The following is a 20700-nucleotide window of genomic DNA, read 5'->3' on the forward strand; positions in this document are numbered from 1 at the left end:
TAATGAGCCCATCCACGCCATCCATCCCTCGTCTTGGAAATCAGCGTCTTTAGCGAACCGAACTTCGTCCCTATCTCTATATACAGCAGTCAGATTTTCCTTTCTTGAGCATCATAGCATTCTCAGCGCCGGGCGTCTCTTTCATTTTTTTCGGAGACACAAAATATTATTCAACCCAACCACATCAAAGGAGGCCTTATGCTTTCCACACTCAGTCGCTACAGATACCCGACGCCAAACCTCCCCGCACTAAGCGCGTCAACCACTTCCTCTCCATCACCGCCGTCATCGCCATCATCACCCATCGACCCACCTGTCAATGTACCCTCTCGATCCCGAGGGATCTAGTGTATATAAAACACCAACCTCTTTTCCTTCTTTACACTCTTTTCATATTGTTTTGTCAATATTCTCCTTTTTGTATTGGTCTGTGTCCAACCAAATCTGTCTCCCCACCCACCCCTCGGTTGGTTGCTGGCCTCCATCGTCTGATCTCCTGATTCCGATGATACCTTGTTTGTCTGTTTGTTTTGCTTGTTTTTTTTTCGCATTGGCGTAGTATGGCAAGACGGAATGATATAAGGGGGGTGTGGTTGTGTCTTTCTCTCCTCTGATTTTGTCTTGCCACTTGTGTGTGTGGGTTGTATATGGCTCAGCTGAAGTGAGCAGGAGGAGCAGCAGTAGTGTAGTTGCTGGGGAGGTGTGCATAGTCTGGGCCTGTAGTTGACTGGCTGTTTGGTGCGTGTTTGGCTATCTCTCCATCCCGCTGCCCCCATTGACGTATGTTGTTGGGAAACGTTAATATTATAATGAAAGAAGCGAGTGTTGTCGTGTCATTATCTGTCAATCTGATGTAACGTGAGGTGTTTGGATAGCTGATTATTTGTATGTTCAGTCATCTGTTACTGTTGTCTCTGTGCTATGTCGTGTGAAGTGGAATCGATGTCTATACGAGATTCCCGAGACATACTGTCACCTTGATGGACCTAGGATACGCTTTAAACATTTGTACATTTGAAATAGTATTGCACCTAAGTATTATCTGAAAGAGAATGCTATTCATTCTACCTATCATACCCATGACGTCCTGACCCCCCTCCCTCCACATCATGTTCTTCGCCATCCACCATCACCATCCACCCACAAAAAAGGAGGCCCACCACACAACACACGAATGCAGCCAACAACACCTGCCTGCAAAAACAAAAACAATTGTCCCGTGCCAGACTCGAACTGGCGGCCTTGGGATATCTGTTTGTACAAAGCAGTCATACATGATAATATGAGACCCACGTGATAACCAACTACACCAACGAGACGATTTCAAGCAATGCTTGAGTTGGGGGATGAGGAGGAACTCGATGGCGGACTTGAAATTTGGGGTGTATCTATTATTGGCGCGAATGAGATTCATGAGTGACATTGGCTATAAAGATGTTGTCTTATTCTTAGATTGATTCCAGGTTTTGCCTACTACAGGTGTAAGACGATGGTTGCCAAGTCGCTCGTTGTGACATGTTCCAGTACTCTGTGGAAAAAAAGGGGGGAGCTGGAAGAGTATGGCTCAAAATGCGCAGAGAGTCAGGAATCGCAATTGTGCAAATCCAGACTCTATCTTTCTTCTCGCCATCTCACTCCTTAATCCCTCTAAAAAAAATTGCCCCCAGCGTAACTGGAAATCTCCGCTTCCCTCGGCGTTTTTTTTTCTCGCTGGTAGCGTCCCTTTGCCCCCGCTAACCAACACAGCCGCACCCCCGTTGGCAACAAAAAGAAGCCAACCGGACCATCCCTACCTTCGCCAGGTAGGGTTACGCCCGCGAAAAAAAAAGATGATTGGTCACTACGAGGGTCGAACTCGCGACCTTGGCGTTAACTGAAGGCCTTCTCCAGGAGCAAAGTCTCTGGCGATGGATTATTAGCACCACGCTCTAACCAACTGAGCTAAGCGACCGACTTGGTTTCTTTGATGGAAAGAATGGAGAGAGGAGGCATTATGAAGCGCGAGAAAAAACGGTTGTTTCGTTTGTGAACGGCGTTGGTAAATTTGGTGCGGGGAGGGGACTGCCTGGTTCGGGTGGGTGGGGGTGGGCTGCCTAGTCTCGGCTGCAACGTTCATGTTTGGTTTGGCTTACTCCGAAGCGTAGTGTATTCAACATTGCGTTTTTTTTCTTGTGGAAATGCTCGTGTGTTTTGTCGGTATTACAAAAATACGAGGTCGAGATGATACTAAAGACTAACGGCCGTTGCGATGACAAGCCGCCGAATACGTGAATAATCTCGGTAAGCGTATGTCGTCATCCGTTGTACGCGTTGGCGTACTTGTTCAAAAGACGTTTTTTGTGATCGCTACCCGCCGTATCTTCGGCCCATCGTGACAAGCATAATATCTCTTTCTAGAAGTTTGCGAAGCCATGCCATCTCGGTGGTCAACCGCCCAGCTGCCCTAGGTACTTTTCCACCTCATCATTACCGTAAAACATCGTCTGCAGTTTCTCGTGCTTCTTCTTCTCGACCTGCGCAAGTTTCCTGACCTTGCCGGCATCAAGTCTACCCTGACTGACATCCGCGCGACTAGCACCGCCCAGCGCCTTCTGCTTCACATGCTCTTTCTTGTCTATGCCCAAACCAAACTTGTCGCGCTTCTCCTTGGGGACGAGCGGGAACAACATGCCCTGACCACTTGATCCCAGACCTTTTCTCGCATCTACGTCAAAGCCGTGCTTCTCCATGTACTTGAGCCCCATCCTCGTTCGGTCTATGGCCGAGGGGATAGGTGCGCGGGGGAGAACAGCTTGATGTGCAGGACTCAGATAGTGAATGCGCTGATCTGACTCCTTGACAGGCTCGCCACATATACCGCACCGAGGATATGCATCGGGCTCTGGTTGTGACTGGCCGTTGGGAAACATGATGGCGAGATACTTCTCTGCCATGGTCTTGCCATTTGTCGATGCAGCTGTTGGCTGTGTCTCAGGAGTAGACGAGACGAATTGAATGGGATTCTTCCACAGACCCCGGCCAAACGCGCGCTGCTCGACAAACGGTACGGTAGATATGTCAGGATCATCTTCGGGAAACTCATCTTCTGTCTGCTGCTCTCTAGACGCGTGCGTTGTAGAAGATGCCGTCATTTTCTTTTTGTGGCGGACAAATTACGTAGAGGCAATAAGGGGTGCAGCGTATGAGCTTTTGTCTGGATGGGTGAATTGGCGGCAATCTGTTGAACGCGTAGTCACGTGATATGACGCCACGTGCGTTCCTGCGGTGCTTGGGCATTAGCGAGCCACGGTAGAGCCGCGTCCCCGAAGCCTTCCCGTTCCCACTTTCCGCCAAGAAACATGCCCGTCAACATCATCGCCCAGGCCTTCGCCGAGGGCATTGATTCCATTCCCTATGGCTGGACCATAATCAAGGCTGCGGCCGTCTTTGCAGCCATTTATGCGCTGAAATGGTTCTTCAATGGCGCCAACAACGCCTCCGAGAGAAACATGCACTCCAAGGTGGTCATGGTCACGGTAAGTCTTTAGCGTCTGACATTGAACCCTACTAACGGAAGCAGGGCGGAACAACCGGTATAGGTGCTGAAGTAGTCAGAGGCCTGGCGTCTCGCGGTGCACAAATTGTCCTCCTCGTCCGACAGCCACTCGTCGACCCCTTTCTCGTCGACTTCATCGAAGACCTGCGCACGGAAACTGGCAACGAACTCATCACTGCCGAGCATGTCGATCTCGAATCTCTGCACAGCATACGCCAATTCGCAACAAAATGGGTCGATAACGCACCGCCTCGACGTCTGGACATGATTGTTCTCTGTGCAAATACCATGACACCCCCTGGGAAAAAAGCAACGCAGACAGAGGATGGCTTGGAATCGACCTGGGGGGTGAACTACATCGCCAATTTCCATTTATTGAGTATTCTTAGCCCAGCGCTTCGAGCACAGCCTCCTGATCGCGATGTTCGAATCATCTTCGGTACCTGCTCTTCATACATGGGAGGAAAGCTACCGGGCTTAGAGGACAAGTCGAAGAAGAACGCCAATAGTGAGCCTGGACAGCTGGATTTTACGCCATCGACTGTGTACGCAACATCGAAGCTTGCCCTCATGACGTTTGCTGTCGCCTTTCAGAAGCATCTCTCCAAGTATGACCGTCCCGACAAGAAACCAATGAATGCGCGCGTCATCATGGTAGATCCGGGCTGGACACGCACACCTGGTATGCGACGCTATCTGACCTTTGGTACGCTTTGGGGTCTGGCACTATACACTATTACATGGCCGTTTTGGTGGATGGTCCTGAAGAGTGCCGATCAAGGTGCACAAACTTTCCTCTACGCTGCCATGGAGGCCCAGTGGGGTAGGGGCGAGGGTGCATATTTCCTCAAGGAGTGCAGACGATCCATCTGGAACAGGAAAGATATCGACGACGAGCTTCTGCAGAAGAAGCTATGGGAAAGCAGTGAGAAGACGATTGAGATTCTTGAGAAGGAGAGCGCGAAGAGGAGAGCTGCTGAGAAGAAGCAAAAGGAAAAGGCTGAGGGTAAGAGCGCTGCGAAGGCGACCAATGGACAGACCAAAAAGGCCTAGTTTTTAGGTGTTTCATGGTCGATTTGATGAAGGGTTGTTTGCAGCGATGAGTAATGTGTTGATGGTTTTAGATGTACTGATTTTCATGATAAAAGCCTTTTGTGTTTGTTTGCATTTACAGTGTCTGGTGACGAGTCACGAAGTTGTCAGACCATGTTGTTATGTTAGATGGCAAGAGAAAACAAAAGTTGAGCGATCATTCAATTAGACTATATTCTTTACAAGCATTTATTGAGGGTCCGAAATGTTACGGTCTTGGTTATAAGCACATGGAGTTTTGACAAGTGCAAGTTCCGGTAGTAACTCCGCTAGTATGATTTCGCAGTACCAACAGGCGACGGCATCGTATTCTTCGGTACAGCACCTGTCATTCCCAACACAGGTGATCCACGTCTTCTCACCAAACCGATCCCTGGATTAATGATGCATCAGAATCGATTGCATAACAGTGGGCATGTACTCTGGGTCTGGATCTCTCCCTACGAGCATCAACCGTGGGACGAAACAAAAAACAAGAAAGCATAGGGGCGTGGCATGAACACAATGCAACTTGGACCAAACTCTCTCGAAAGAAGAACAGTATCAAGACCAGAGCATTTCATGCATTTCTTATACCCTTAATGGCAAGGGGTATATCGAAAGCATATTGCGATCAGCGAGACATTACAACTAGGTCGGAGATACGCACATCCGGCCTAGATCTTACTCAAATTTTTCGTCAATATACATACTTACACATTGCTGTGTGCTTGGCACAAATGAGCCATGGAATAGAGGCAATAACGATCATCTCTGTTCGGTACCCGAAACCTGTACACGCTATCATGCGATGCCGCGACACGGTCCTCTTTGCCCCTTATTCCTTTACACCTACAAGTCAGAGCCGACCGGAGCAAAAAGAACAAGATCTTGGGAAAGGAGATTGGTTACTGTTTGTTTCTTAGTAGCAAATATAGGGCCCCTCATGCGAGAGCGTCGGCTGGAAAAAAATCCTCCCGCGTGAAGTGCCGGGCGGCCAAGTTCATGATTTTGATGCGGAAGACGGCAATGGCTGCTTGGTACGGCTAATATCTGGGCGACGGTTGGAGTTTAGAGGTACTACTATAATCTGTATTGTCAATTGTTGGCGTGGACCGCTCTCTGGTGGTGGCGGTAACGATGTTTTCAGGAGATTCATGCCTTGTTGCATTGTTGGCAAAGCACTGGTATGCTAAGCGCACAAAACAACAAGAAGCAGGATATCACGACTGACGGCGAGGCTGTCAACAACGGCGCATGCACCTCATCCGTCCCTGCATTCCCTTTGAGTGGAGCACCATGTGGACTGTCCTGGAGACGGCGCATGGAACCCCTGTTGTGCTTATAAAGTGGAAATTCGACAACAACGCTAGCGACGTCGTTGATAGGTGTGCCATTGGCCCGTCAGCCACTTCTCCCCACGCCAACGGGAAATGAGACTCAAGCCAAGCGGTGATGCCAGGTAGAGTGTGGTCATACGGCGAAGCTGCCGGCGCTGACGAAGAGCAGGTTTTACGAGGCAGTGTTTGCGCTCACCAGGTATGCGACCCGTACAGCAAAAGCACAACACCAAGTCGCCAATCTAGCCGCCAATCAAGACAAAGGAGAGCATGAGAACAGCGTCCTGGACCAGCGATTCATTTTGACCAGCGCGTGATTGTTATTCAATATGCTCGCCCGCGGCTATATCCTACTGGCGCTGTTGCAATCTTAAATTTGCGCCCCCTTGTTAACCGCCCTTTCTCCAAACGGGCAGGCGGATGAGCATACTATCGTGAGTTGACGAGCCGCCTCCCCAGTTTCAAATACTGCCGGGATCCTCTTCATCAATCTGTTTCTCTCGCGCTTCCCCCTCCAAACCTTACGCTCATTATTCTTGGTTGCCTTGCGTTGTTGTCGCACTCATCCCCACACTCATTTTCGGGTTTCGCTCACGCCACATATCCTAGAGATATACCAAAAACACTCATTTCCAATCAATCAACACCAAACAAAAGCAAAAAACAATGCGCTTCTCCACTGCTGCTGTGGCGCTCGGTGCGCTCTTCATGGGCGCCAGCGCGGACGTCGCTGCTGTTGCGTAAGTCAACTCCACATTTCATTCAAACCATGATCAGCAAAAAGAAACGCGACTACCACGCGTTCTCTCCACAAACACAACGTCAGACGCAAAATGAGACTCTTGGCTAACCCGAAAACCCCACAGTCCTGAAATTCAAACCTCGGTCCTCATGGTCCTTGCCCACGCCATCCCTTCGCAAAGCATATCCTACGCCCTCGCCAGCCCCGCCGCCTTCGCCTCGGAAATGGCTTCGTGCCTTTCTGCCAGCAGCACCCCGGCGTGGTACCAGGCGCTGCCCACCGATGTGCAGAGTCTCCTGCCCCAGATTTATCCTCAGGAGACGCCTACCCCCAGCCCTACTCCCTCGTCGACTCCTTCGTCGACTCCCAGCCCTACTCCTACCCCTTCGTCCAGCGCCGTCGTCACGCCCTACCCAACTGCAGGCTTGAACAGCACGAGTGCTATTACTAAGCCCCCGACCAGCGCTACGGGCACTATTAGTCTGAGCTTGATCCCTACCCCCAGTGCTACGGGTCCTGAAGGCCCTGCGTTCACTGGTGCGGCGTCCAGGCTTTCACTCAGCGCTGGTCTTGGTGCTTTCGTCGGCTTGGTCGGTGTTCTTGCTTTGTAAAGAAGATCTTCGTCTTCTTTACTCTGCAAACTACTTTCTTCTTCGTTTTGCACTGTCTCTTTCCCAATTCACTTCGTGCTATGGCATGGAGTGACGGGAAATGGGAGAGTGTAAGATTTTTTTTTACAGGGCAGCGCCTCTATTTTTTTTACTGGCTAAGCTCACAAACGCTTTCTCTCACGACGCGATGTTGTTACTCCTTCCTCCAGAAGGAACGATCCGCATTATACCTTTTTTTTTTAACTTTTTTGTTTGATTTAACTGGCGGATACGAACATGTTTTGATGGGTGATATTATACCTCATGAGAACCTGGTTGTTAATGTTTTTTTGTCTTGTATTTGCCGGGCTGGGCTTGAAGATGAGGCGGGCCAGAGGGAGGAGGACTGGGATGATGATGAAATGGGAGATGATGCTAGTAGCAGTAGTATATAGCTTTTTGTTTAGTTTTAATTCTTAATCAGTTCAATGCTGGAGGGCTGTTTTTATTGTTGTCCCGTTGGGAGATTACACAAGTGATGTACTTGCGACGCGGGAGCAGGGTTCTTCTTCGTGTTGGACGGCTCGGTCCGTGGAGGGCGGAGGGAACGACACGCGTCGGTCTCGTATTGATGGCTAGTAATGCCTCTGGTCAGCGTGGCATTGAATATTATCCAATTTCAGTGTTCAACAGTCAGATGAGATGGGCTTTGTCTTGCTCTTCTGGATGCAGCAGTCCAGTTCTTAGTAAGCCATTTTCGTATCGTGGGTCGCATACTACCATGTACAGTCGTGCGTCTTAGCTCACCCACTGCTCCTCATGACGCCATATTTATCGTATTAGAGATCTCACGATATCCCAGAGAACCATACACAATGCTTCAAGTCCCAAAGTGATGTGGTAAAAGTCATGGGGTCACTGTCAGCATACATGCGCCAGTAGTACGCACCCAACCCTCATCCTACTGTCTCGAGATTCGTCTTCATGACAACAACTTTACTCGATTAAATGAAAGAGTCAGATACAACGGCATTTACTGGATATGTCTCATATCGTACGTCAGTACGGAAACTTTGTCGGAGACATTTCATCTGCAACATAGGTCAGCACTCGAATCGGCGACTTCAACCCCGTCCCGCGAAGCTGAGTGGCGTCCACATCTTACAGAAATCCAACCACTTTTATGTCGAATCAGGTTCTGCCATATTCAAAACATACTCAGATATCTCACGGAGGCTTTTGGAGAGTTGCATGGCGGACTCATCGAGCAGTGCTAGTATATAAAGTCAGTGTGAAGAATGTCGCTGGAACAAAACTCATCTTTACACACTCTCAACACCACACACATCTCCCTCAACCAATCTACTCTTTCAAATAAAAAAAGAAGAAGGAGCAAAATGCCCCTCCCCCGCCCCCCAATCTTCGACATCCTAATTCTCGGCGCCGGCCCTGCCGGTCTCAACGCCGCGCTCACCTGCGCCCGCACCCGCACCACAGCCCTAGTCCTCGACTCACAGCAATACCGCAACGAGGGCATATCACACATGCACACCGTCGCCTCCCGCGACCACATCGCCCCCCATGAATTCCGCAGCATAGCCCGCTCGCAAATCGAAGCTCGATACGACACCGTCTGGTTCCACCACGCCACCATAACCTCCGCGCGCAAAACCAGCCTCACCCTCCCTAACAATAACAACAACAACAACACCCACCCATATGCCGGTTTCGAAATCGTCGATAGCGAGGGTACTTTGTACCAGAGTAAAAAACTCATTTTAGCAACTGGATCCAGGGATATCCTACCCGCTATACCGGGGTACGCTGAAAACTGGCCTAGCCACATCTACCAATGTCTTGCGTGCGACGGGTACGAGCAGCGCGGTAGCGCTGTAGCTATCCTGGGCTTCGATTCACCGGCGTACACGCATTTTGTGCATATGGCGGCGGCGCTGGAGCCGGAGTCTATTACCATCTTAACGAATGGACCGGTGAAGGAAGATGTCAAGGTGAAAGAAGCGATTGGAGTGGCGAAAGCGATGGGAGCGACGGTAGATGAGCGGTGCATTGAGCGGCTGGTTAATAACGGGAAGAGCCATGTGGAGGGTGTGACTGTGCGGTTTGAAGGGGGTGCGGAGACCAGGTTTGGGTTTGTGGTGCATAAGCCTGTGACTGTGAATCGGGCGCAGGGGCTTATTGAGGAGTTGGGGGTGGAGACGGTGGGGGAGGAGGTGGGTGGGCATGTGAGGATTGTGAATCCGATGTTTAATGAGACGAGTGTAAGGGGGGTGTTTGCGGCGGGGGATACGATGGTGGCGATGAAGCAGGTTGTGATTGCGATGGCCGAGGGGGTCAAGGCTGCGGCGGGGGCGGGGATGCAGATTGCGCAGGAGAAGACGGTGGAGGTGGTGGTGAGGGGTTTGGGCGAGGTGAAGGAAGTGGTCGGAGGGGAGAAGGAGAAGGTGGAGGTTGTGTCGCATTGAATATTTCAGTGTACTCGCTGGACTTCAAAGATGATGACAATTTCCAAGGAAGTAGAAATTTTCCCTAGCGAATGTAACTTGTTCGTATTTAATAAATCAGCACTGACATACCGAGATAGTGACTCTTTATCTATTATGAAGCCTTCTTTACCTCCCCTCTCTCACTTGACTCCAGACATAAATTAAACCTCACTCATTCTTCTTGTGAATCCTGGGCAAACAAAGCCAGAACCCAAGGATAACCGCAAGCAGTGCCAGAATAATCGGCTGCAGAACCTGCACCCCCTTTGCCTGCGCAATAGCGCCGACCGCAAAGGGAAAAATAGCAGCTCCGCTCCCGCCAAAAGCAGCCGCAAACCCTATCGCGCCGACATGCAAGTGACGCGGGAGCAATTTCGTAGCCGCGACGATTGCAGCGGGGAAAAGAGGACCGAGGAAGAATCCCTGCAAACTAACTGCAACGGCCGACACGTAGAATTGCGGGACGAGCCAGAAGATCAGCTCGAGGGCCATGGTTAGCGGGAGGTAAATCTATTTCCCCGTGTGTCAGTTCATTACAAACATCCTGGTACCGATGGCCGGAAAAGTAAGACCAAAACTTACAGAAATAGCCAATTTCTCTCCTAGTCGTGGTGTCACGAAGCCCAACACAACTCTTCCTACGGTAATTCCCATCCAGAATCCCGTTGCAGTCATTCCACTTGCGAATTCCTCGCCGTCACGCACCTCGAGCATGAACTTGACGATCCAGCCTCCGAGGGCAACTTCGATGCCTACGTAGCCGAGCAAGAACAATGCACAAAGCCAAGTAACTCTGGCCTGAGGAAGGCGGAGAAGCGCTTCCTTCATGCGGTTGTCCTTTGTGTCCGTGGTACGCGGGTTAGCAGCACGGTATTTTGCACCCGTTTCGCGCCAGAAGGCAACCGTTGATGTGGCGAGCTCCAAGACAGCCATACCGACCTGCAAACATCTTATTGTGAGATGACGGGTCCAATGTGAGTTTTCGAGAAGAAGGGGGATATCGACGTACCATAACGTAGTAGAAGGTATACCACGGCAACCTATTTCCTCTAGTAACCATAGTCGTAGCAATTAGCGGCGCAAGTACAGCACCAACACCGTAGAAAGCATGCAAAAAGCCTAGAACCTCGTTTGGATTCGCCATGTTGCCGATCCAAGCATCTATGTTTCGTCGTCAACGTCGTCTCTCTTTTTTATTTCCCTAAAAAGAACTTGACTGTACTTACTCCACGCAGCATCAGCAAGTCCATTTCCAAACCCAGCCAGCATAAAAATAATAACCAAGGCGGGATACGGCGGGTGCACAGCAATAACAATGTACGCGATCAAGTGGCAGCTCGGCGCAATAATCGCAATACCTCTTTGCCCAAACTTGAGATGAATGGTATTGTTGAGCAGCGCCGACGCCGTGTAACCCGCGAGTGGCGAGAGGAAGACGAGCGAGATGACGACGAAAGATAATTTGTAGTACTCTTGAAGCTATAATTTCCGAATAAAGCAAAATCACGTTAGCAACTTGACTCCTTGATACTTTTCTTTTCCAAGACTTTATTCTCCGAGCCGCGTTTGTCAAACCATACCTCTCATCCATCCCCGGAGAATTCCATCTTAAAACGACAGAAAAAAAAGAAAAAAGAAGAAGAAGAAGAAGAAAGGGATTTTCAAAAACATACATATGGTATCAGCGCCCCATACGCCGCATCATTACTCCCCATAACCACAAAGCTCCAAAACGCCGCTGCGGTACGAAAAAAATTGGAGCGAGGATGATTCCACCGCTCCAGCTTCTGCGCCGCCTGCGTCGTCGGCGACGGCAAATTCTCCATAGGATCGCTACTCTGCACGCCCTTTGTATCAGACAGCCGCAGACCACCAGCAGCACCGCCCGTAGTAGCAGTAGTACTATGATGATTGGAATGTAGGGAGCCGCCTGATACTTTGGCATCTGGGGGCTTGGCGAGGTACTCGGAGACGTCGTGGAGTTGGATGGGCTGCTCGAGGCAGGTTGATGCGCTTCCGTTTTGGTGCATCGCAGCCGCCATTTTCTTGTGATTGTTTGGAGAGATGGTGGTGAGAAACGGTTGTTGTTTTTGGATCGGTTGAAGCAAGAAGATTGGGTTGCGTGCGTAAAAAAAACGGTCGGTATTCCCCTACCGGATTGTTTAAATACACTTCCACTTATACGATGACGTTGGTTTCGACTCCACAGTCTCGAGAGAAGTGTGGGTGGGTGTGTGGGAGTGGGGGATGATGAAAAAGAAAAGAAACACAAACGCCCTTTTTCGTCGCACCGCCTTTTTATTAATCGGGCTTCTTGATCACTTGGCTGCGCTGTTCACTTGACCATCGTCATGGCTGTTCGACTCAACACTTTGGGTCGTATTACTCCACATGAAAGATGCACGTTATCGACCAATCAGTCGCAGCTGGATCTCGCACTTTAGCGTCAATGGCGGTGCGGGCGGGTGATGTTCGGGATATTAATCAGAGAGTGGCGCGGATGCGGATTTGGAGGCCTTTTTTTCCCCAGGTTTCTTGGGGTTTTTTTGGCTTGTCGGCCCGACTCGGAACAAATAGACTTCGTTTGCTTACACGTGACTTTGCCAAAAAAAAAAAGGAAAATAGTACACCGCGTACATGTGAATTTATTGTACGCGATAGATATTGCGACATCGATCCCCAATGACAAATCCCGTGCTATTGGAAATACCGGTGTGTGGGCGAGCAGAGTCGTCGTGCAAGGTCAGAAACGTTGTCGAACTTGGGGGAGCGCGTCTTACTCCGGTTCTGGCTACTAACTCGAAGCATCGATAAACTGCGAGGTGAAACCGCACCCGTTGCAACGAGGCGAGGGGTCCACCCCCACCCCCCATTCCAATACAAGCAACGTACCCGAACTTGTCACAAATAATGCACATCTCCAACAACCAGTTGTTCACCGCTGTACTTGCCCTGCGTGCCCCCCCCCCCTCCCCCAAAACGCGTCAGCTCCGCGTCGCATCAGTGCCTCGAGAAATATATGGGAAAAGCAAAGAGATGAATTTTTTTGGATGATATTTGAAATCGTTATCGTAGTTTGTCTTATACCTTGCCTACCCCCCCTGCCATTAAACCGAACCTAAGTAATACTATCGTGTATGAAGGGAGTTAAGGATGATTCACGGAATCTGCCTTACCCGGTTACACACCTGTTTTGCTACTGCTCCTTCCTCACCCTGCGGCCTCTTCTTCGACTACGTATTGCCATTTTTGCTTGAAGGGTATCTTGATGTGTGTCGTCGTCGTCTTCCACCACAAACAAATAAACCAATCAGTCTTAGTGAAGAAAAAGTTGAATAACAAAAAAAAGGGAAAATGAAAAAACAGTGCGGATGAAAGAAAAAAAGGAAAGGGAAAATAACAGTACAGTCGAAAAAAGAAGTTTATAGATGAGATTTCAACACTTGCATTTCAACGACTGTAGAGAAAAAAAAGATTTTTGTCCATATACACATACTTCGCTCTTGTGAAAAAAATGTCTCTTGCTAGATTTCCGTTGCTCGCTCCAGTCGTTCCGCACGTAACCCCTTTTAAAAAGAAGGGAAATATTGACAACGGGGAAGACTCTTTCGCAGCGCTAGCTTCGACTTATTTTTCTTTGAGAAGACGAGGGCGAAAGCGTTTATGAGGGCTGGAGGACAGCGGGGCCGGCAAGAACCTCGGCGTCGGTGATGGCCTTGCTCTTGGTGATCATCATGTAGACTTCACCAGAGATGCCGTCAGGGACCTTGCAGTTGCCATCGGTGATGTCAGTGAATTGGGCACCGGTACTGTGTAAAGTGTTAGTCTTCAGATCTAATATTCAAAAAGCGAATGTGAAAAACTTACGGAGCAACGAAAGCGCAGAACATGGCACCAGAGGGCTGAGCAGGGTCGGCGAGCTTGAGGTTCTGGCCAATGGTAGCCTGCTCGGGGTTCTGGAGGGCGATGGAGGGGAAAGGCTGGATGTTGAGGTTGGAGCCTTGAGGGCAAGACTTGATGAATTGAGCGGCGAGGGTGAAGACGGCACGGGGTCCAAGAGCGACATCGAAAGCAGCGGGGACGGGCTCGGCACCGGCGGCGATACGGATGAAAGCCTGGTGACGGGCCTCGACGGTGACAATGGATCCGGCGGCGGCAAGGACATCGGAAGAGTTGACAAGAGGGGCGGCACCGAGGTAGGCGGAGATACCAACAGCCTCAAGGACACGCGCAGTCTTGACCATGGCGTCGGCGCTTGCGAGAGCGGCGTCAAAGTTGTACTCGCAGGGCTCGACGGGCTTTGCGCCAGCGCCGGTAATGGCGGACTGGAGAGTCGTTACGTGGGTGGCCTCGGTCTGGCCAACCATCATAAGACTCTTGACCTGGGCCTCGCTCAGACCAAGGGCCATGAAGTCGCTCATGGGGAACTTGGCGAAACCCATGCTGTAGAATTTTGATTCGAGATGCTCGGCAGTCAGGGCACTGGTGTTGCTGTTAGCTTCTGCTCACCACCATCGAATTCCAGCCATGCACTTACAAGTTGAGGATGTCAACATCAGTCAATCCGCCTGCTGCTGCCGCCGCTGGGGATGCCGCTGGAGATGCCGCTGCTGAAGCCTCTGCCTTTGCTGCGGGCTCAGCCTTCTCGGTAATTGTTGGGGGCATCGCCATTGGCATCGATGCCATTTCCCGACGACCGTACTCGGCAGGGATGGCAGCCACAAGAGGCGCCACGGCCACGAGGCCCTTGAGTATGGATGTTATGCTCGGCATAGTGTTGAATTAAAGTTTGTTGGTTCGGTGTTTAAAAAGGTTAGACAAGTTGGTAATGAGGGACCTCCAGCAAAGACTCGCTTTGGATTCGATTATTAAAAATTGTCTAGAAAAAAGTCCAACCAGGGACTGAGAAAAGGCAAACCGTAAGGAATGTGGTTTGATTATTAGGTACGGAAGAGAAGAGAGAAGAAGCTCGTCGATGATGAACCAACTGAAAACGAGTATGGAAACAAGGTGGGCTACCAATGGACCTTATAGATACTGCTGCGACTCCTAGACCGCATCTGAGACGCCAGACTAAATTCGGAGGACGGATGTAGTGTTCGTAGCGGACAGTGGGCTCCCGCCCATGCACTGGCGTCCCTAACCAGATCCGTGACTGTTGAAGCTTTGGAGCTTGGCGGATTGATCCATTGATCGTCAAGGAACTGCCCACTGACAGGGTCGCAACCGCCGAGTTAGTCTGGCACGTTATGATGGGGTTAGTGGTGGAGGCGCGTGATGTAGCAGGTCCAGGGGCCTGTGACGCGAAGGCCGACCCTGAAACTCCAAGAGTACCAACACCTACACGGAGACAGCAGAGCCGCCCTTGGAAATACTCGACTGCGAGCCATAATGCATGGAATAATGACGGCGGTACTCAGAGTTTCCGTGCGGAACGATGATGTGGCTCATGACATGAGGCTTGAAGCAAACAGCTCTTCATGTCAATACGAGAGTGTTTCCAGCAGAAGAGGTATGTTTGCGACTGTTTCAACAACAAGGCTGCAGCCGCCTCATAGTGCGTGTGCACTCACTCTGGGCACATGGCGCGAAAATTATTCCTGTTGGCGGCGGTTATCGTGGGGGTTGGGGGGTTGGTGGATGAGTAGTATAGATGGTGTTAAGATACCAAGAGCGAGGGGTTGTAGGCGTGGCTGAGGTATCCAAAACATTAACAAGTTGCCAAGTCTTATGTAGGACCACTGACATTTCGGCTCTATGGACCTGACACCTTAGGCCCCAAGGCTGTCCTACTTGGCGCGAGAAACGAATGCAGGTACAGGCACACTAGTCGACCAAGCCCGGATTGGGCATGGGAAGTGGTAGATCCGTTGGTGGAGATACCTTGCCCCAGTCCCCAGTATCACCTTGAGGTCCGGATGCCGGCAGCTTGTCGCAATCGATCCCACCGGGATAAACAAAGACCGGTACTTGCGCAATGCAGGACCATGTTTCCACCTCACAAAGCCAATGTCTGTCCAATCTTGCTCGCCGGACCGCCATGTCGCGTGTCAAAACCCGGTCCTGTCAAAAGCCTGAGGCCGCATGGCATACCACAGATGTAGCCTTACCAGGCACCCGTGAGATTTGTGGAGTTGGCTTCAATGCACACGCCTGTCACGGTCAAACGAGGCTTGATCTTCACCCAGGAACACGTGCCTTTGCAAGGTTAACAACACATTAAATGTACTATCGACTATCGCTACTGCATATAAGAGCTGCAACCGTGTATGTCGCGACTTAGGGTACTTGGCCGCATGCACATAAACAATACACAGATTTCCGTGCATTTCTTAGCCCATAACCTAGTAAATGTCCTTCATTCAATTTTCTATACCAAGACAACAAGTGGCAGGTCTGTCTACATGGCCAGACACGCTCTTGCATCCTAACCGGCAGGTGCGCACTCAGAGTCAAAGCATGCAGGCTGCCTAGAGGGCATATGGGTTCAGGGATCGGATGGTCAAGCAACTAAGGTTTTCGGTTAGCAAAGTCTAAAAAACATTAACAAGAACGTTAACTTACGGAGGACTCTTGGTCAGATCCGTCTTAAGAATAACTGGAACCCTCGTCATCTCCCGTACATCCTGGATGTAGTCGCCGTTCTCCTCGCGCAAGGTGAACCAGCTCAGATACTTCTCCTTGTTGGTCAACTTGTTCTCCGCAGCCTCGCCGGCACTTTGGGCAATCTTCGAATCCGAGTTGACGCGGTGAGGAGCGCCAGGAAGATCGCGCCTGGTGGGCGATGGGGGCATACTCTGAGTTGGGCGGTCGGGGTTCAGCGACACACCAGCCATGTTCGAGTTGAGGTCGTTGGCATCATCATCGTCATCATCGTCGTCAAACAGCGCAGCCTCCTCGTTAGTCGACATGGTGCCGGTGTCCATCTGCCTACGCTGAGCCTCTTCTTGTTCCCTCGCACGCTGCTTCGCTGCCTCAGCTTCACGCGCAGCTGCGGCAGCATTGGCCGAACGGAGTGAGCCATGCTTGGGTCGCTCGTCCTCTGGGATGTAGTTGGATGATGGGACACCCTTCTCCCAGTAGAGCTCAAGCAGACGCTTGTTCTTGTCGAACTCGGCCTTCTTGAGAGGAAGCTGGTCACAGTGGACGCGCTTCTCGAAGCCCCACTCGGGAATGAGCACGTCGAAAGCAGACTCGTACACGCAGAGGACGATACCTTCCGCGATGAGATCACCACCACTCTCCTGCCTGACCTTGTCCATCTTGCGGCAGGCCTCAATGTGAACGCTCTGCTCTTGGGCAGAGTGAGCCGAGTCCTTCTTGGTGTTGCACATCTCAGCAGTCTTGGCGAGAGCCTCAATGTCTTCGGTGAACTCGATGGCGCCGTTTGACAGGACAGCCTCCAACTGGCGGTGCACAACAATATCGGCATAGCGGCGGGATGGGTTGGTGAAGTGAGTGTACCTGGGAAGGTTGAGGGCGTAGTGCGGATACTGTTCCTCAGGCAGCTTGCCCGCAATGAAGTACTTGGCACGGGGCATTGACTTGATGACCAAAGTCTCCATACCCTTTCGGAGATCGTCATCCTCAACCTCGAACAAGCTATTCTGGAGAGAGCCGCTGCTCTCGGTGTTGAGCTCGTATCCAATGGCACCCATGCGCTCCGCAATTGTCATCAATCGGCGGGGGTTGGGAGGTGCTTGACGGCGCAGGAGAGCCTTTTCTGGCAGACCTGCCGCAAGCTTCTTCGCAACGGTGGCGTTGACGAGATGGCTGAGCTCTTCAATGCATTCGTGCGCAGAAGAAGAGTCGAAAATGTTTTGCTCAACAGGAACGTTCTCGTCGTCCAATTGGTACATGAGGCGCAGAGCCTTGACATCGGAAACGCGATCGCCAAAGCGAGTCTGGCGGAACTTTTGCGAGATGTGATGCAGCATCTTGATGTCCTTAGCACGGGCTGCCGAGACTGAATCGTCGTTTCCGCTGATAACGGAGTCGACCTCGTCATACGACAGCTTTCCAGAGCTCTTGATCACAGACTTGCCAATCCAAGTCTCATCCTCAAAGACCTTGCCAGAAGCCGGATCGGCCTTGAAGACAACACTGACCGTGTAGCGCTCCTCACCTGGGTTGAGGCAGCAGATATCATTGGATAGCTTAGGAGGTAGCATGTTGACTGTGCGGTTCATGAGGTACACGGCGGTTCCGCGCTTCTTGGCCTCACGGTCAACAAGTGAGTTGGCCTTGATAAAGTGGGCAATATCCGTCACGTGAACACCAATCTCGACGCGGCCGTCGTCGAGGTACTTGAAGTGAATGGCATCATCGAGCTCCTTGCTGCCGTTGGGGTCGATGGTGAATGTCTCCTCACCCCTGAAGTCGCGGCGGTTCTTCAATGCCTCTTCGCCGTCATTGGCGACCGACCAGTCCTCGAAGCCAACGTTCTTGATGACGGCGTCAGAGAAGTCGTCTGGGCCAAAGTTGTTGTCGCGCAGGAGGGCATCGGTTTCCACCTTAAGGTCACCCATGACACCAAGCTGCTCAACAAGGGTACCAAAGGGATGCAGCGATGTAATGGGCCATCGCTTAATGCATGCCACGAAAATGCGGTCGGCATATTCCTGGTGTTTCTCGACAAAGTCCCGTGGTGCTTGTTCAGTGGGAATAGCAATCAAGGGTACACGCTTGTCTGTAGGCTTGAACCAGACAATCTTGGGTTTATCCTGGCGCTCTGGTTGAGTTCGGCCAGTGTTGCCTTCACGAGCTTGGCGCTCGGCTTCCTGCTTTTCCTTTGTAGCTTGGCTGCTAGGACGTAGAAGTCCGAGAGAACTGTTATATAGATTAGTAAGAGTCTGCATATGCGTGAACCGTGACTGCTTACCCAGAGAACATTTGTCCTGCGACACGCTCGATGACAGCAACAATGTGGCCTGCATACAGAGGCTTGAGCTCATCATTGATTTCCTCCTCCTCCATGAGGAGCAAGCTTTGTCCCTCGACTTCAACATCGTCATTCTTCTTCTGTGTTGGTCGCTGGCGAAGACTGCCACGTCGACGAATACCACCCTCAGAGCCAGTTTCAGGTTGTGTGGTGGCATCGTTAACGGCAATACTAGCACCGCGAGGGTCGGCGTTGTCCTTGCGCTTCTTCTTCTCTTCTTTTTCGCGTTTCTGTCCCCACACTTCGTCAACGTCAAGAAGTTCAACAGCAACGAGATCTCCTTCGAGAGCTCGGTTCCTGTCTTTACTACCACAGATGAAAATGTCAGCATCCAGGTCAGTAGTCGTCACATAGGCATCGCTGCGATTCTTCTTGTTGACGCGGAGGATACCGGCAACGAGTTGGCCGTCGCCGAGAAGGGCAGGCAGGGTTGCCTGGGGAAGGTAAGGAGTGAATAGTGTCTTGCGTTGCTGCTGTTGCTGTTGCTGCATGTTCATCTGCGGAGCATGCTGGCTGCCGCCGAGGCCACCTTGCATCTGAGCAGCCTGAAGGGCCTGCAAGTGAGCAATCTGCATAGGGTTCAATGGCTGACCGAACATCTGCTGTTGCAGCAGGAGCTGGGCCTGAGGTGACTGCATCTGCATCTGTGGCTGGCCAGCATACTGGAAGTTGCCAAGACCACCAAGGGATTGGTTGACCGATCCACGACTGCGGTGACCGGGCTGGAAAGGAGCGGCATTGGCGGTTTGGTTCATGTTGAAGTTACCCATGTTCTGGGACTGGTTGTCTTGAGTAGACTGCTGCTGGTTGTTGTTCTGGGGCTGTCTCCAGTTGCCCTCAAAGTTGCGTGATTGGCTGCGGCCATGACCCTGGCTGCCACGGCGTTGGAACTCGCCCTGCTGAGTAGCCTGGTTGGTAGGGTTCTCACTTGTAGCTGGGAATGAGAAAGATGGACCACCTCGACCAGCGCCTCCACCACCACGTCCGACAGCCATGCTCTGGCTACGGCCGTGGGCGCCTCGTCCACCTCGGCCGGAAGGAGTGTCGTTGGCAGCACCAGGTGCGCCAGGGCTTGCATCACGGTTGGAGCTGCCCTCATTTGAGCCTGGGATGGGGAACTGGAAGCCCGAAGTCTTCCGCTTCGATTCGGCTTGCTCAGCAGCCTTCTTGGCATCTGCGAGAGCGAGTGAGTGGCGACGGGTGTGACCAGAGCCACCAGCACCGCCACCGCCGCGGCCACGAGGGTTTACATTCTCTCTACCCTGACCACCCTGTTGTGCACCAAAATCGCCAAATCCAGAGGCTCCGGAAGAGGGTGCAGGTGGGGGACCCAGACCAACATTGGGAAGGGCGGACTGGTTGCGGCGGTGGGCGGAGGGCTGGGCGGGAGCGTTCATTGGGACAGCAAGATGCTGTTGCTGCTGGGGCATCTGCTGGGCGAATTGGTAGTTGTTGACTTGAGGAGAGACGTTGGGCATTTGGCCCTGCATCTGAAAGTTGCCCAGCTGCTGCTGTGGCTGAATCATACCCATGTTGACATATTGCTGGTGTGTTGCGGCGATCTGCTGCTGTTGCTGCTGGAGGACCTCAATCTGCTGTGCAATGGCTAGTTGTTCCACTGTGTCATGCGTGTCAGCAGCTGCTAAGCTTACAAGATGTGAGAGTGGGCATCGGGGAGTTAGGCAAACGTACTCATCAGTGGCGTCAGCTCTGAGGGACTGCGGCGATGCGCAATGTGCAGACGGCGGCCGGCGGGACCCATGGGGCCCTGCTGGCCTTGTTGTTGATCCATGTCGGATGGGTGTGTGTAATGTTTTCTATGCTCGGTTGCAGAGCGTGTGTACTAGTCGTGGAGTGATGGACGGACACGGAATGGCCAAAAAAGAAGCTTGTATAGTCTAGTGGGTGTGAGCGAGAGCGGCCCAATGGATGGATGCAGCGAGCGAGAGGGTAAAAGAAAGGCAAGGGATGAGGGTG

General features: G+C 51.6%; 9 protein-coding genes across 9 annotated transcripts; 5 read left to right on the top strand and 4 right to left on the bottom strand.

Moving 5' to 3' along the window:
- Nucleotides 1–2426: 2426 nt before the first annotated feature.
- Nucleotides 2427–3131, bottom strand: COCCADRAFT_27484 (uncharacterized protein; the record flags this gene model as incomplete). Its single annotated transcript, XM_007715622.1, has 1 exon — nucleotides 2427–3131. The coding sequence occupies one exon, from the start codon at nucleotides 3129–3131 to the stop codon at nucleotides 2427–2429; it is 705 nt and encodes a 234-aa protein (XP_007713812.1).
- A 207-nt stretch (nucleotides 3132–3338) lies between these two features.
- COCCADRAFT_100173 (uncharacterized protein) lies at nucleotides 3339–4588 on the top strand (the record flags this gene model as incomplete). Its single annotated transcript, XM_007715631.1, has 2 exons — nucleotides 3339–3515; nucleotides 3560–4588. 2 exons carry the CDS (start codon nucleotides 3339–3341, stop codon nucleotides 4586–4588), a joined length of 1206 nt encoding a protein of 401 aa, XP_007713821.1.
- Nucleotides 4589–5795: 1207 nt separating this feature from the next.
- On the top strand, nucleotides 5796–5954 carry COCCADRAFT_100192 (uncharacterized protein; the record flags this gene model as incomplete). Its single annotated transcript, XM_007715632.1, has 1 exon — nucleotides 5796–5954. The coding sequence occupies one exon, from the start codon at nucleotides 5796–5798 to the stop codon at nucleotides 5952–5954; it is 159 nt and encodes a 52-aa protein (XP_007713822.1).
- A 658-nt stretch (nucleotides 5955–6612) lies between these two features.
- Nucleotides 6613–7299, top strand: COCCADRAFT_100154 (uncharacterized protein; the record flags this gene model as incomplete). The annotated part of the gene is made up of 2 exons (XM_007715633.1): nucleotides 6613–6686; nucleotides 6813–7299. 2 exons carry the CDS (start codon nucleotides 6613–6615, stop codon nucleotides 7297–7299), a joined length of 561 nt encoding a protein of 186 aa, XP_007713823.1.
- Nucleotides 7300–7583: 284 nt separating this feature from the next.
- COCCADRAFT_100146 (uncharacterized protein) lies at nucleotides 7584–7733 on the top strand (the record flags this gene model as incomplete). The annotated part of the gene is made up of 1 exon (XM_007715634.1): nucleotides 7584–7733. One exon carries the CDS (start codon nucleotides 7584–7586, stop codon nucleotides 7731–7733), a length of 150 nt encoding a protein of 49 aa, XP_007713824.1.
- A 948-nt stretch (nucleotides 7734–8681) lies between these two features.
- On the top strand, nucleotides 8682–9725 carry COCCADRAFT_66400 (uncharacterized protein; the record flags this gene model as incomplete). Its single annotated transcript, XM_007715635.1, has 1 exon — nucleotides 8682–9725. A coding segment is annotated over one exon (1044 nt), but the record flags the coding sequence as incomplete, so codon positions are not given.
- Nucleotides 9726–9950: 225 nt separating this feature from the next.
- On the bottom strand, nucleotides 9951–11812 carry COCCADRAFT_100198 (uncharacterized protein; the record flags this gene model as incomplete). The annotated part of the gene is made up of 5 exons (XM_007715636.1): nucleotides 9951–10292; nucleotides 10365–10721; nucleotides 10792–10943; nucleotides 11009–11261; nucleotides 11456–11812. 5 exons carry the CDS (start codon nucleotides 11810–11812, stop codon nucleotides 9951–9953), a joined length of 1461 nt encoding a protein of 486 aa, XP_007713826.1.
- Nucleotides 11813–13443: 1631 nt separating this feature from the next.
- On the bottom strand, nucleotides 13444–14555 carry COCCADRAFT_6312 (uncharacterized protein; the record flags this gene model as incomplete). Its single annotated transcript, XM_007715610.1, has 3 exons — nucleotides 13444–13591; nucleotides 13650–14264; nucleotides 14320–14555. The coding sequence occupies 3 exons, from the start codon at nucleotides 14553–14555 to the stop codon at nucleotides 13444–13446; spliced, it is 999 nt and encodes a 332-aa protein (XP_007713800.1).
- A 1697-nt stretch (nucleotides 14556–16252) lies between these two features.
- COCCADRAFT_6313 (uncharacterized protein) lies at nucleotides 16253–20515 on the bottom strand (the record flags this gene model as incomplete). The annotated part of the gene is made up of 4 exons (XM_007715611.1): nucleotides 16253–16292; nucleotides 16347–18611; nucleotides 18664–20341; nucleotides 20416–20515. The coding sequence occupies 4 exons, from the start codon at nucleotides 20513–20515 to the stop codon at nucleotides 16253–16255; spliced, it is 4083 nt and encodes a 1360-aa protein (XP_007713801.1).
- Between the last annotated feature and the right edge of the window lie 185 nt (nucleotides 20516–20700).

Source organism: Bipolaris zeicola (genome assembly GCF_000523435.1).
Source record: "Bipolaris zeicola 26-R-13 unplaced genomic scaffold scaffold_111, whole genome shotgun sequence".
Taxonomy (NCBI): Eukaryota; Fungi; Ascomycota; class Dothideomycetes; order Pleosporales; family Pleosporaceae; genus Bipolaris; species Bipolaris zeicola.